At 41.4% G+C, this 14,514-nt stretch overlaps 1 protein-coding gene across 2 annotated transcripts in view; it reads left to right on the forward strand.

The window, feature by feature from the left end:
* The window catches only part of wdfy4 (WDFY family member 4), a 40,002-nt gene that overhangs the window by 11,691 nt on the left and 13,797 nt on the right, over nt 1–14,514 (forward strand). Inside the window, exons 15-47 of one of the 2 annotated variants that reach the window (XM_072391055.1) lie at nt 38–131; nt 625–839; nt 929–1,026; nt 1,139–1,349; nt 1,509–1,585; nt 1,668–1,886; nt 2,017–2,195; nt 2,293–2,524; nt 2,790–2,941; nt 3,024–3,135; nt 3,224–3,414; nt 3,519–3,671; nt 3,805–3,878; nt 4,273–4,431; nt 4,551–4,645; nt 4,747–4,843; nt 4,975–5,177; nt 5,715–5,881; nt 5,977–6,096; nt 6,187–6,366; nt 6,450–6,605; nt 7,037–7,163; nt 7,268–7,419; nt 7,607–7,845; nt 7,930–8,030; nt 8,118–8,309; nt 8,395–8,501; nt 10,921–10,998; nt 11,106–11,297; nt 11,826–11,892; nt 12,106–12,320; nt 13,810–13,958; nt 14,066–14,180. In XM_072391055.1, the coding sequence (XP_072247156.1) occupies nt 38–131; nt 625–839; nt 929–1,026; nt 1,139–1,349; nt 1,509–1,585; nt 1,668–1,886; nt 2,017–2,195; nt 2,293–2,524; nt 2,790–2,941; nt 3,024–3,135; nt 3,224–3,414; nt 3,519–3,671; nt 3,805–3,878; nt 4,273–4,431; nt 4,551–4,645; nt 4,747–4,843; nt 4,975–5,177; nt 5,715–5,881; nt 5,977–6,096; nt 6,187–6,366; nt 6,450–6,605; nt 7,037–7,163; nt 7,268–7,419; nt 7,607–7,845; nt 7,930–8,030; nt 8,118–8,309; nt 8,395–8,501; nt 10,921–10,998; nt 11,106–11,297; nt 11,826–11,892; nt 12,106–12,320; nt 13,810–13,958; nt 14,066–14,180 (4,918 nt within the window). The remainder of the gene's footprint in view (nt 1–37; nt 132–624; nt 840–928; nt 1,027–1,138; nt 1,350–1,508; nt 1,586–1,667; nt 1,887–2,016; nt 2,196–2,292; nt 2,525–2,789; nt 2,942–3,023; nt 3,136–3,223; nt 3,415–3,518; nt 3,672–3,804; nt 3,879–4,272; nt 4,432–4,550; nt 4,646–4,746; nt 4,844–4,974; nt 5,178–5,714; nt 5,882–5,976; nt 6,097–6,186; nt 6,367–6,449; nt 6,606–7,036; nt 7,164–7,267; nt 7,420–7,606; nt 7,846–7,929; nt 8,031–8,117; nt 8,310–8,394; nt 8,502–10,920; nt 10,999–11,105; nt 11,298–11,825; nt 11,893–12,105; nt 12,321–13,809; nt 13,959–14,065; nt 14,181–14,514) is intronic. The other variant, XM_072391056.1, reaches the window with a different exon arrangement.

Genomic DNA, 14,514 nt, shown 5'->3' on the forward strand with positions numbered 1-14,514 from the left:
GACAGATTTTTTTGTTTGTTTTTTGGTGGTATCTTAGTAGGTTCCCCTGTGATCAGATTATTCTACATCCAGGAGCAATCCGAGTCATTATGACTCTCCTTCCACATGTGTTCACTCCTGAGGACCCACAGGTACCTTGTTGGAATAAAAGAGCTTGTTGTTGTTTTAGCAGAATTGCCCTAAAATACTTACACACATTCATTCTGATTTACACGCTTTAGTTTTAATACCAAGCCAAAGAGTAACTCTAACCTGATAGCTTGTTTCACACCCTGCACACTTTCCAGTGGTTTCTTGTGAAGAACTTTAAGACATTGCACCATTTAAAGTCTCATTCATGATCTGCTTATCCTTTAAAATGATTGGCAAGATTTTGTTCAATACCTACATCTGAGAAATAAACCATCACTGAGCAGCACCAATTTTTCCTCTCATGTTTGACTAGATGTTAACTGAATGTCTCTTACATCACAGCATTACTGTTGCTACTTCTTGTTTTGTTAATTTGAAATGAAATTAATCATTTAAAACTATCATTTGTTGTTTAACAATAAACTCGTAAAGTGTTTTTTTTATTTTATTAAATTTTTTATCTTATTCAAACATTTCTTTCTTCTTCTACAGCTCTCTATGGAGGTCCAGTTCTCACTAGCACACCACATCCAGGCCATGGTGAAATCTGAGCGAAACCGCCAGATAATGTGTGAGGGTGGGCTGGTTTCCACTCTCCTGGCACACTGTGGGAGCATGTTGCTTTCCCCAAACCACCCGTTACATCTACCCGTCACACGCATCTTAGAGAAGCTCTCCTCCCAGGCTATCTCGCATTCTGACTTCAGGTCACAAATATAGGTTTTTTTACAATTATTGTATTATCTGTGCTACAGTATTTTGTATTTGACATGCATTTAATTATTTTACTTCTCAGAAAGTTCCTGTGTTTAGGGGAACCGCTCATGTGCTTTGTAGACAAAAGAGTCGAGCAAGTGCAGCAAGAACCATCAACCAAACCGTCCGATTCAAACGGTACATGTTTGCTTTCTTATTATCAATTAATATTTCAGTTCATCAATTGTCTTGTCTTGTCAGCCCTGAAGCAGGTAACTCATTAGTTTTTTATATTTGTTGTTTAAATCAGATCAGAGCACAGAGGCTGACGCTGAATCTTCAGTAAAGAAACTGAAGCGGACCTTCAGCTTGTTACAGCCTACAACCTCCTTTGGCTCCGCTGTCCCTGTCCACCAGATCATCAGTCTGGTATCCATGACAGCACCACGCACATTTAGACCACACAGAGTCTCTTCCTCACCTGCCTTTGTAGAGTTTGACATGAGTGAGAGTGGATATGGGTGAGTGCTCTGGTGTGATTTCTAGTCCTGCGATATCAGACATGTTGCATTGCCATCTCTCTTTAATTTAGTTTGCACAAGAATCATACATACAGCAAAATTATATTACAAATTTGCCTTAGGAATGACTCATTTTTTGACTATATGCTTGTTCTGTAGTTGTCTTTTCCTGCCCTCTATGGCCACAGTGAAAGGTGTGACTGCTGATTCAATCTCAATTGGTGGGATTGGAGGAGGTAAATAAGGCGATAAATCCAACCTTTAAATGTTCACATATTTTTCTTTAATAGAATGTCTAATGTCTCTCTCGTGTTTTAGACTGCAGAGGTTTTCCACCTACAGCTGGTCTCTCATTTTCCTGCTGGTTCCAGATCAACAGGTTCAGTTCAGCCTGTGACTCCCACCCAATCCGTCTGCTGTCGGTGGTTCGTCACATGTCCCGAACAGAACAACAGTACATCTGTTTGTCGATCTCCTTCTCAGCCTATGATGGCTGTTTGGTCATCTCAACTGAAGAGGAAGCATTCACATACCTTGGTAAGAGCAATAAAAGCGTGGTCAATATTTGTTTCTCTTCAAGATGAAAAGTTTCTTTGTAGTGGAACAGCAGAATAGTTATGACCCATTTATACACCTCAGATTGTCTTTTGAAATGTCTCTTTAACAGACATGATGGAGCCTGAAGTTTCCACTCCAACTTCTTTGCCTACGTCACTGCGGTTCTCTTGCTCCAGCATACTGGTCCCAGGTCAGTGGCACCACCTGGTTGTCGTCATGGCCAAAGACTTGAAGAAGAGCTGTCTGACCTCATTCTACTTCAACGGCAAGGCAGTGGGGACAGGACGGGTATGAAAAGAAGAGAGCAATGAGGAGCTGATAATTGAACAACTCTGTTATCATATTTACTCTATTCGTGTATCACAGCCTCTTCTTTTTCTGTCAGATGAAGTATGTTCAGCCATTCCCTGGTCAGTATGTCTCCATGGACCCCACAGCTGTGATTGATATATATGGACTGATAGGGACACCGGCTCCCTGGAAGGAACACGCTGCTCTTGTGTGGCGAGTGGGTCCCTCTTACTTCTTTGAAGAGGCTTTGAGCTCTGAATCAGTGGGTGTGATGTATGTGCAAGGCACTGCATACCTGGGCAACTTCTTGGCTCTGCGCAACATGGGTGAGTCACAGGAACTTGTGCAATTCCTTTTTTGCAAGATGCCCGATACACTTTGTTTACTTGGAATAAATCTTCCTGGTTAAGATTGTTTATTCTTTTGTGAAATGCAAACTGTCCTCATACAGTGGCATGGAGCCACATTATACTTTTGCAGAACAGTTATGGCTACAAAATACTTTAATATTTTATTCCTTTACATATAATGTGAAAAGAACATACAGACATTTTTAGTTACAAGTAATTGCACGCATTTGCTTGTGTCCAGGCCACGATCCAGAGACCGAGTCTTTCACTCGTAGGCTGGTCCCGGAGGAGAGGATTTCATTTGGCATAAACCCAGCCATTTTTACCTTAACCACTGTGGCACAGATCAGAGAGGATTACAATGAGGTGGATTGCAGACTTATTGCAAAAGAGGTAAGTGCAGAGTGAATCCTTCCAGAATGGATGTTCTTTTTTTGTTTAGCTATAAAGTGTCACAAATTTTCTATAATTACAGATGGGGATAACATCTCGGGATCACTCCACACCTGTTTTACTTGCTCATAACATCAGCAAACACTTGAGTGGCACAGCTCGCACCATAGGAGCTGCACTGGTTGGACATTTTGGTAAATAGTGTTTTAAAAAGTTTTATTTATTCATTTCTTCACGTTTTTTTAAAATTTTTTTTAAAGCTTTTGGGTTTATCCTCTCTAGGTGTGCGAACATTCACCCCCTGCTCTGCTTCCAATGGCTTTCTGTATGTCGGCGGGCCTGCTGTTGTTCTCAGTCTGATTGCAATGGCGCCGGATGATAGCTCTTTGTATGCGGCTGTTAAAGTTCTTCTTTCTGTGCTGGAGACAAACACAGCCATGAAGGGGGAAATGAACCGCATCAACGGATACAAGGTTTGCCAAATAGTTTTAACAGAACTTTAATGTATATGCAGACATCAAAATCAATGACCTAATAGCTGTGGTCTGTTTTTATGTATAATTTGCTCCCTGTGTAGCTCCTGGCTTTCCTACTGAAGATGAAGAGCAGTCTGGTCAGCCATCGAACCTTTCAGCTGGCTCTGTGTCTTTCAAGTTCCTTGGAGATGAGCTGTGGCTCTGGTTGCCTCCAGAACACCCCTGCCTTCCAGGCTTTGCTGTGTGACTTGGAGGTAAGCATCCACATTTTAGCATAAATATTCTTAATTTTCCTTTTCTTTCTTTTGGTCCATCCAATATTTATTTGGAAAACTGACTATAAGTGAAATAAATAATTTGTAGCTCCTGAACTGTTCCATTTGTCAGGTTTGGCAGAATACATCGGACCATCTGGATCTCTCAGTTCTAAACTATTTCGCTGAAGTCCTGAAATCCTCGAGGTAATTTAAACAATTATTAGCATATGACCACCCTGTTTATTATTCCGTCCTTGATCGTATTCCTCTGGTCACAGACGAAATATGTATTAGCTCTAATCAAATTTATTGCTAAATCACACAGCCGACAAGTTATGTAACACAATAAAAGGCTCTCATTCTGGATTGACGAGAGACATTTTAATGGCTGTTCTGTCAACACCTGCAGCAGCCTGTCATTAATATCATGGAACTGTAGAGCAGAAATAGTCCTGGGAATGTTCAACAGAATCAGTTAGAGAGGCTGAAGAGAAGGATGAATGTTTGCATGGATTGCAAAATTAGATTTTCTGTCTGTTGGAACAAATTGTGATTTATATCAGTGCTGTTTGTGTTTCACTCATCATTTCCTCTGCAGTGACAACAGGAATGCAGTGGTCATGCACAGTGTGGGCCTGCTTCCAAAGCTGCTGTTTGAGCTGTCTGACCCTGCGGTGACCATTCAGAAGGTTAAGATTATTTCTTGCATCATTACATCCCTCCTAAAGGCTCATCTGAACCCTCTGGACATAAGCAGGTAAAGTCGGAGAATCCACCAGCGACTCCAAAGTTCTCTTTTCACACTTTTATACCAGATCTCATTTAAAACTAAATTTGTTTTCAATATTTGTCTTTATTTCTTTTCAATGCTATCAGGCTTGGGCTGTTCCTGCACTACACACTCCCTGCTTCCAGTGTCATGGTAGAAAGCAGTGAGATATCGGACGGTGATCTTTCACAAGACATGCCAGGTTGATGTGAAACTTACAAGCACATCTCATATATTTTGTGTCTCATATTTGACATAAGTTGTTCCTGAAACTGACCCGGGTTTGTCTTCTCTGTGCTGTAGCTCAAAGTTCTGGTTCAGCCAGCCTTATCTGGATTCGCAACCAGATGCTACGTGTGCTTTGTGAGATTCTCAACACAGACAGCCTCTTAATCAAAGAGTGAGGGTCATTTATTTATTTATTTTTTTACTGAGAGAAAAAATTTACCTTCTTAGAATGTCATGTCATGGCAGAAACATTTAACTAAAATTAATTTGCAATGATCCCCCCCCCCTCTCTCTTCCAACTAGTCAGCAGAAGGCAGCGTTTGAATCTCTTGGCAGTGATTGGTTCCTGCACTTCCTTGAGGCCCACCTCCACCCTTCCACCATAAAACTGGGTCTCGTCTTACTCACACAGTTTCTGTCGAGTCCCAGCCAGCAGAGCTCCTTCAGAGAGGGCGTGCTCCCAGGAACACTCATAGAGATCATGGAGGAACCATTTGCTACCATGGGTGCATAAAGTTTAATTATCTATCCAATTGAAAATATTTTTTGTCATTTGGCCTATTTCAATATTTTGGCAGACAATTACTTCTGAACTTAATAAAACAATGCTTTGTTGTGCTAAACAATTGTTGCAATAACACTAAACTACACTTTAGTGTGAAAGTGGCCCTGAGTTGCAAAACATAACAATACAGCCACAAATAAATAGGTAAATACAGAGCTATAGAGTATATACTCACTCTGTAGCTCTGGGCAAATACATACATTTTTTTAAAAAAAAAGAAAAAAATCCCATGACACAACAAAAAAAAAAAGAAAATTAACTTTCACCAAATTTGAAAATTGATATTTCAAAAAGAATAATAAAAAAAAAAACGCAATCATGATCACATATTGTTTTTTTTTCTTTAAATGAAGCTTCATGACTTGAAGGAATATCTGACTGTAACCTTAGGTGTAATAACGTGATGCTGTTTTGACACTTTGACATGTCGTAACACTAAAAATAACTTCTTTCTTGGATTTTTTTGCCTTATAACCAGACAACCTTCGTGCACATCCTTGGTCTCATGAGTGCCTGAGCGCCACGTGTCCAGGCTTTGAGGTTTTACGTGAGCTGCTCATCAGACACTCTCACCTGCCTCAGGTGTATGAAGCTCTCGCTGCTCTGCTGCTGGAGAAGAGCACCAGTCACATTGCAGAGGAGAAGGTGGGTCACTTCTTATTTAAGTGAATCCTCTTCTCGACCAGCTTCTTCTTCCTTTTTTTTTTTTTAATGATATTTTTGTTATTGATCACATATAGGTGCATTTGGATGATGCCCTACAATTGCTGATTGATAGCCAAGCAGACGCTCCTGCTCAGCAGCTGTGTGCTGAAGCTGCTGTGATACTGCTACAATTAGTCAAAGTCGTCATCTCTAAGGTTGGAAGAACTTAATGAACTTAGATCTTCTCAGCAGATTTCACCAAATAATGATCACAAGTCATCTTTTTGTTTTTTTTTTTCTTAAAGGCTGTTTTTCCAACTAAGCACATGTTGGCGACTGATGCATCACAGGAATTACAACTTTCAGCAAGCGTGATGCAGTTTCTTTGTCTCCTTCACAACCTCCGGCCAAGAGACCCTCTGTGGACGTCGCCCACCTTCCTGCACTCACTCGCTGATGTTTTGTACCCGCTGAGGGTTTCAGAGGTTTTTGTCTTATAATTTTACTGAATTCACCCAAAAGTTCCCCTCTGTGTGGTCTTATTGGCTGTTTCGTCCATTTCCCTCAGGGTGTCAGCGAGCCTTCCAGCCTTGATAATGAGGACACATGCTGCAGACGCCCAACCAGGAAGCCAGTTCTTGACTTCATGCGGATTCTGCTGATGGACAGTCTTCTTAATGTGTGTGCCAGCACCAACACACATCCCCTGCTTCTGCTGCTGGAGGTGAATTCACACTCAAGCATAAGCAGTTAGTTCACATATCACAATGGCACATCAACATACACTAAAGACATAAAGCAAAACTGGTTAAACGCGTTGTCAATGGAAAAGCCTATTCAGCCTACAATAACACTGCAAAACTCATATTTCTCCAGAAGGTGCCACTCTATGCCCAGTTACTAAACAAAGCAGAGCAAACGTACTGGTGATGAAATGATTTCGCTCTAGAAGGGAGAGAGTATGAAGAGCTGTTTTCATCCTGACAAAATGAACCTTCATATACACACTCCATCTTTGAATATGCAACAACTTTGGACAAGGATCCCGCTCTCTGAGTCATTAGAAAATAAAGAGCTGTCAGAGGTCAAAATGTTCACCCATTTGTCTTCTTAGATCCAACATTTTTCAACTGTTTATGTGCTTAAATGTTGCAGTTTTGCCCCGATGGCACATCGCTAGAACAGAGGCAAAGTTTTCAGTCCGAGTTGGTGGAGCTGACCATGAACCTCATCCACATACTCAGCCATGAGGAAGACAACGCCACTCATCTCAGCTCACAAGGTAGAATTGCAGTACGACGCAAGCTTTCCATATAAGTTATGCTAGACAAAACGTATCTGGGCTAAATTCACTACTGAATTCACTACTTTTGCTTCGTTCCTCAGACTGTAAGAATCAGAAGCCTGAAGGACAGATGGGCACACTCATGGAGAATGTGGTGCTCTTCAGTAAGACCGTGTTGCAGAAGCTTAACGATGGAACATTCATTGCGGACTCGCAGACTTTGCTCAATTTCCTTGGAGATCAGATTATGGTGGTGAGACGAACATAAAAGTACATACATGTATATTTAAAAAAATGTTTTTGTTTTTTTTTCCTTTTTTTTAGAAACTTAAAAAAAAAAAAAGTCAGAAGATGCTTCTCTGCCAACAGTGTGTGAGGGTGTAACACTTCATTTGAGTTTTATACTCACTGATAACAATTACTCTGCTTTGTAATTCAAGGCTCTGGAGAAAGGTCAGACTCAGAAGGAGAAGACTGTGTCTGCCCTCTACTCGTGCGCCAATAAAGTCCTGCTTTATTTCTTGTCTCAACCGCGACATTCCCAAGAAGATAAGGAAGCAGTTGTCAGGACACTGCAGGTCTTCATGGAACGCTGGGACGTTCTCATGGCAACTTACAATGCAAATGTGAACTTTCTTACTTGCCTTTTGCATTGTCTGTTACTGATTCGCTCTGGCAGGTAATGGTAACATAAAACTCACAAATGAATGCACCAAAATGACCTGAAGTCCATTGTTTAATTTAACAATGACACTTTTTGTAGCTACCCTGAAGGTTTTGGATGTGTGGCACAAACAAAACACAGCAGGGAAACTCCTTCCAGAAGTCCTGCAGACCTCAGCAATGGGAAAGACATTATGACAGGTACGAGAGAGCCTTTTTATATTCATCACTCTACCCTGGCCAGATTTACTGTGTAGACACTTCTGAATGTGTGTTTATGTTTTCCAGATGACAGACAACTAGTGTCTTTAGCAGAGGCCTGCTGGTCAAAAGTCATGTCAGAGAGGCAACACATGCTTGAAGAGAACTATAAGATGGAGATCTCAGCGAACCACACAGCAGAGACCAAGCCTGTCAGCATGACCAACATCAGTCCTCTATGGGAGGAGATGGCACACAAAGCCTGGTTGCTGCACACAGGTAAGGTCTAACTATACTGATAAATGCAGAGGGAGAACATGTTGGCTGTCAGCAACAGGGGTGTTGACATTTTGCATGTCTTCAGAGTCTCAGAAGAGGAAGGTGGCCAGCAGCTCTCAGAGGAAGTTTGATCTGATCAGCAGTGCTCTTCGCTCCGTTTTGGGCAAGAATCAAGAGTCAGTCAAATCAGAGGTACATACACACTCAGCATTTGATTCCTTTTCACAAAGCACAAACAGTTGAACATACTTAGAAGTGTTGCATCCCTAGAGGAATGTGGGGTTGTTACCTTCTCCCAGGTGGCTCTGCATCCCAGGGGACCGTGCCAGACACTCATCCCAAAGTCACAACTGTGCTTGTGCTGTGGGCCGTCCAGCCCTGCGGGGGTGTCTGATTATTTCTTTAAATAGATTTGGATTATCACAGCTGATTGCCCCTGAGTGGGCTTTGTAATTGATATCTGTTAGGCCTATCCACGGGAACACTCGCCACAGCACACTGTTTGCTGCTGAAGGTTAAAGACACATTTATTGTTGTTTTTTCCCCCGAAACACGTGGCCCACATCATTAGTTCCCCCACAACGCTTAAGACGTTGAGCCATCTGGAGCAGGGAGCAGGGACATATTACTCAGGCACACAGGCATGAAATTACCGCGTCTGCGTGTCTGTCTCACACCCACAAAAGTGTATGTGCATTCTTGTTTGTGCATGTCGCTTGCCCACAGAAATCATGTTGGCAATTACAGTGGTACCAATCTGATGAAAACATTATTCATTTGATGTTATTCTTTATCATATCAGTATTTGACAGGCTATCAGAGAGGGTGATGAATTGTTTTTCTGTCTGAGATGCAGGGCAGAGGAGGGAGGGATGGTCTCTATCTTCCTCTCTGCAGTGTGTTGCTGTGAAAAGGTTGCAGCACGTAGGGAACGCTTAAGAAGAAAGATATTCAAGTAATCATCAGCTATGGTTAGCCAGTCTGCTTTTTTTTTCATCTATTCTCATAAAGAGTAGACAAAGTCATTAATTCATTTCTGGATCATCAACTTATGACCTTTATTTGGCAAGTTATGTGCTTTTAGGCTCCCTTTTCAGTAACTGAATCCATAGTAACGCAAAGCATAATATCTTGGCCTGGCATAGCTATTTTTATTCCAAACCAAATAAAAAAAATAAATCAAAAAAATACTATTGTAGGTAATGAATGAGAATATGGAGAACGATAGGCAGGCTGTGTCCTCAGTCAAGCTTCAGTGCAATCCTTCCAGAGATTTATTTCATCAGCGAATGCAGTTTCCATAATCATATCTGTGTCCTCATATTAGAAAGATAATTAACAGCACTAATGATCACGTTAAGTTCATTACACATTCACTGCCAGCTCACAATGAAGTTGACATTATGTTGCCTTATCATCAAAGGTGGCGTATTGTTGGGAAGTCATTAAAATGGAAATGAGTATGATGTTCTGATGTTAATTGCAGAGGGAAGAGATGAGTTATGTGTTTAATGCAACATTTAAAAAGCCAATGAGGTTCCTATCTGCTAAATAGGGTAATTAATGCTATATATTACTTATGTTTGTCCAAATGAAGGAATGAAATTAGAGATGATGACGCCGACTAGCTGTTTATCTGTCACAACACGGCACTAGTTCGCAAACTTCATTATTGTACTCTTTTCTGCCTGTAATGTTTCTATAATCTCCCTTAAAATTATGCCTTCATTCCTTTTTCTGCTCAACTTCTCATTTGGATAGGCAAGCAGTCATTTAGAGAAACGGTTTTCATTCTCCAGAGGGCTTGTCAAAGTTTGTCAACTTTAACGCATGGGTTTCCTCTGTAAATTACCTCAAATGTTTCATGTCTTATAATGCAGCAGTGTTGTTCTTTTTTTTTTCTCTCTTTTTTTTCTTATGTGTTTGGAATCAATTATTTCATCCATGGGGTTTATATTGCAGAACACAGAATTAGCATCTGTAAATAAAACTCGATATAAACAGTTTCTGCACGTTCACTCAGTCAATTAAATGGCTTTCCTGGGTCAGCTGTGAAGATGGACACATGTTGTTTCAGTAGTCTCTCAGCGAGCACTGCTGTGATGATGGATTTAATGAAGCTGTTAACTGTCAGAAAATGATCCAAGTGTGTCTGCTGAACATGAGCATCCCGCGGTGTCAACACACCTCTGTTTTGGGTTTTTTATTTGTTTTCTCTCTTAATCAACTAAATAGACACTGACTCACACAATAAAAGTGCACACACAAACTTACCTTGCCCTTTGACGGTAGTGTTGCTCAGTGATATTAATGTTTATGTTAATTAGATCACACCAACGAATGATTACATTTGCAGACAGGGTTATTGTAGGACCGTAGCCACTAGCTTATTTTGCCCAGTGAATGCAATTTAGAACAGATGTAATTGTATGAATGCATTGTAATTGTATGAGAAAACAACAATGCCATTATGCATATACAGTTTTTGTGAGCATGATGTGTGTGTGCGTGTGTGTGTGTGTGTGTGTGTGTGCCATATGAGCAAGGGATAAGAGTGATTGTGCTGTCCCTCTTTTCATTTGCAGCCTTTTTCCCTCTTGTTTCTTTATAGGAGTTTCTGTCCTACATGGACTCGCATCGGCAGAGAGGCCACAGCATGTTTGAGAAAATGAGGGCCAACCACTTACAGGTTTGACTACTGAAGTTGGTTTCATTAAAAGGGAAAACTGTGATTTTGTTATGTCCTTCTCTGTCTCATCTGTTTCCATCTACCCTGGTTTGTGTCTTGTGTCTCAGTCACGAGCCACTGAGTGGGAGTGTGTGAGCTCCCAGTGGCTGTGTGTGGAGGCCGAGCTGCTGAGGGAGAGGGCTGTGTTCGGACCTGGCCCAGGGGTGCTGTTGAGCCAGGACTGGGTGCAAGACTCTGCCGAAGGACCCAATCGGACCAGATTACGCATTCGTAGAAAAGCTCTGAGACGATCAAAACCGGTATAGCGTTTCAGATTGAAGTAGGATCTGTGTAGCAGGTCTTTCGCAGTGTTCAGCTACTAAATCTACCGTAAAGTGTATAAACTAGATCAACAAAACCATCTTGATACCACCCGTTAGTTTGGGGAATCCTGTTTTGAAGTTTTGGGTTTTAAACTGTACCCCACTAAGAAGTGACATATCAACCACAAGGCAATCCTGCCCTGACTCCTAGCCTGTTTTGATCTGCAATTTACTCTTAATGCGACCAAAATGGACAAAGTCCAGGATATGCCACATTTAAAAAGACTTGAAACTCCGTGATTCAAGCAATAAACTCAGTGAAAACATGACTGAAGTTAAAGATCAAATGAGAAAGTCCTTGGATTCATAGACTTCTGTATAATCGGATTTTGTCTTGCGGAGTCACTTCCTACTTAGAATGAACGTTTAATTACCTTGAGCATTTCCTTTATTTTTGAGTTGTGGAGGCTACATTCAGTACTACTACGCTGTCATACGTTTAAGTGTCATATGTTTTTACAACAGATGCAAGGAATGCTGTGTCTGGGTTTGAGGTCTGAAGAGAGCAAAATTAGATCTGAGGGTGAAGCAGGTAAAAAAATAAAAATAAATCTTCAATCTGTTGAGAATAAGAATTATTGTGCTTTCAGTACTTTAGGATAAACTATTTTGATTTAGAACCATGATGTTGGTTGCAATTTGAAATTTCACCATTAGATGTCACTAAATCCTTAACATGGTTTCTTTTAAATGACAGTTTGGGTCTTTAAAGTTTGTTGGGAACATTTATTTTCTTATGTAACAGAGCCAAGGATCTTGTGTGAAGTTGGTGTGGAGGTTAAAGAGGATGAAGTGGAGGGAGGACAGGGTTGTGACCGCCTGACGTTCTTCCCTGCTCTGAATGAGCCACAGTCTGTCACTGAGGATTGTCTCGATCCTTTCACCCCTGCACCCTGCACTCACAGACAAGACTGCCCAGACTTGCATATTATCCTGCAGGAGCTGCACCCTGAAGAGAAGGTACTGTGACCTAAGGTGTTAATTGCTGAGATGAAAGGAACCGTCCAGAATACAACCACAACTCCCTCCCATCCTGTTATTATTCACATTCATAATGCAGACAAAGGGATTCCAGTAGCCCAGCGCTGCTATCAGAGTTTCATCTTTCCTCATTAGTATAATATTTTAATGTTGAGGCCCAGCACAGCTCCCCTCATTCTTCTAGTGAGCTAAAAACCAGTGCACATGTTGACAGGGACTCTCATCGCTCCGGCAACCAGCCGCGGCTTTTAATGTTTCTGACTGAAGTATTAATAAAAGCAGTAGGAGGTGATGCAAGCTGTCTTACATCTGCTTAGTAAGTGTGTGATGTGTGCAAGTGTTTCCTGTTGTCTTGCAGTGGTTCAGTGCATGACTCCTGCTGAGCATCCTGTCAAATGAACACCGTCATTAGCTCTGAAAAATGCAGACACACACACACACACAGACTAACACTCACACAAAGGCAGACCCACTCATAATTAGCTTGCCAGCGCCAATAGTGTGATTATGACAATAATGTGTGTGGGGAGAAATCAATGGTCTGACATTAGGCTCTCAGTCAATAAAAGTCCTCCTTTTCTCTCCTCCATCCCATCATCAGCTAAATCACCCGCAGACTGATAATGCATATCTGTCTGGACCACAATAAGGAGATAAGAAAATAAGTTTATTGTTATGTATTTAATTTTTGATAACAATAAATTCAACTAGTTTAATCCAGTCATTGTTCGTCGTAGTTTTGTACTCACTGACAGAGACTAACATGATCCAGCTCAGTAGCTGAGACTCGCTCATCTTGACTCCTCTTAAACACCTTCCTATAATAAGAGAAATAATTCATCATAGGCTGCCTGTGTGTGCGCGTGTGCTTCAAGACAAGAGGTTGTGATCACTTATCAGGTTTCCTATTGTGCGTGTGGCAGTGATTAATTCTCCTAATAATGGCCAGACAGGACCTCGTCTATGTCCACCAAGTGTGTGACTGGGGGTAGGGAGTCTGATTTGATTAGTATAAATTGTGAGGGGCCTGTGGGTGTATTGGAACCCCATATGGTTTTTGGCGCTCTGTCCCAAAGGGCCTACAGGGGGGCCAGCACAGGAAAATGGTCAGGTGCACACACTCGTTGTGAAATGAGGGGAGACAATAGAATTATCTACGCATTATCACAATGCAGTTAGCATTAGCTACAGCTAGTGCTGAAGGCAGCATGTGTATTCACCCTGGCGCTGGAGGAAACGCTGTCGCTCTGCTGGAAAGGGGCCGGTCCTTCTTCTCCCCATCAATCAGCTCTTATAATGAAGTGTTCGGCGATGTCTTTTTAATAATGATTAAAATATGTGATTAAAATGATCAATCAAATAAAGCCTGAAGTGCCTGTCTATCTGCCATGTCATGTCCTGAGAGAGAAATGTGCTGATGTGTATTGCGCCTCTCGCATGAGGCTTACGTGTCTCTCTTCCTCTGTAGGTAAAGGCAAAGATGTGTGTAGTAATGGTGAGCGGCCTCAGAGTCACGGAGGGTTTGCTGCTGTTTGGGAAAGATGGCCTGCTGTTGTGTGAGGGATTCACTCTCGCTCCAACTGGAGATGTTTGTTGCAGGAGACACCACCCCAGCAGGTAAAGCTGTGCTGGGAGCACAGTTGTCACTGCATGGCATATAATGTTCATCACTGCTCATGTGGGTCAATCCGATAATCGTCACCTTTTGTGTCCCTTTCTGCCAGTATGAGAGATTCCTTTATTTCCACCATGCTGAGTAAAGAGCTACCAGCAGCCAGTTGCAGACGCTGCCTCTATGAAGATATCAGGGAGGCTCGCTTCATGCGGTTCCTCTTAGAGGTCAGACATCCACATGATCCCACTGATGCTTTCGGAAAAGAAATTGTAAAACTGAGAAAGTAGATTTCAGTAATCTACTATGGATGTTTTCTTTCCATTTAATAGTTAACATTTTTACAGGTACAGTAAGTAGTGGTCTCCAATAGATGAATATGGAATTCTACAATACAAATCTTTTACAGGCTGTTTTCTCAAAATATGCTTTTTTTTTTTTTAGAAAAAATGTCTTTTCTTTTTTTAATTTTATATATTTTCTCTCTAATTCAGAATTTCCATTATTATTGTTACCTGTATTCTAAGGATATCTTATATGTAGCCTGATTTCTTTTTCACC

The sequence above is a fragment of the Leuresthes tenuis genome, unplaced genomic scaffold, assembly GCF_036924035.1.
Source record: "Leuresthes tenuis unplaced genomic scaffold, fLeuTen1.0.hap1 SCAF_8, whole genome shotgun sequence".
Lineage (NCBI taxonomy): Eukaryota > Metazoa > Chordata > Actinopteri > Atheriniformes > Atherinopsidae > Leuresthes > Leuresthes tenuis.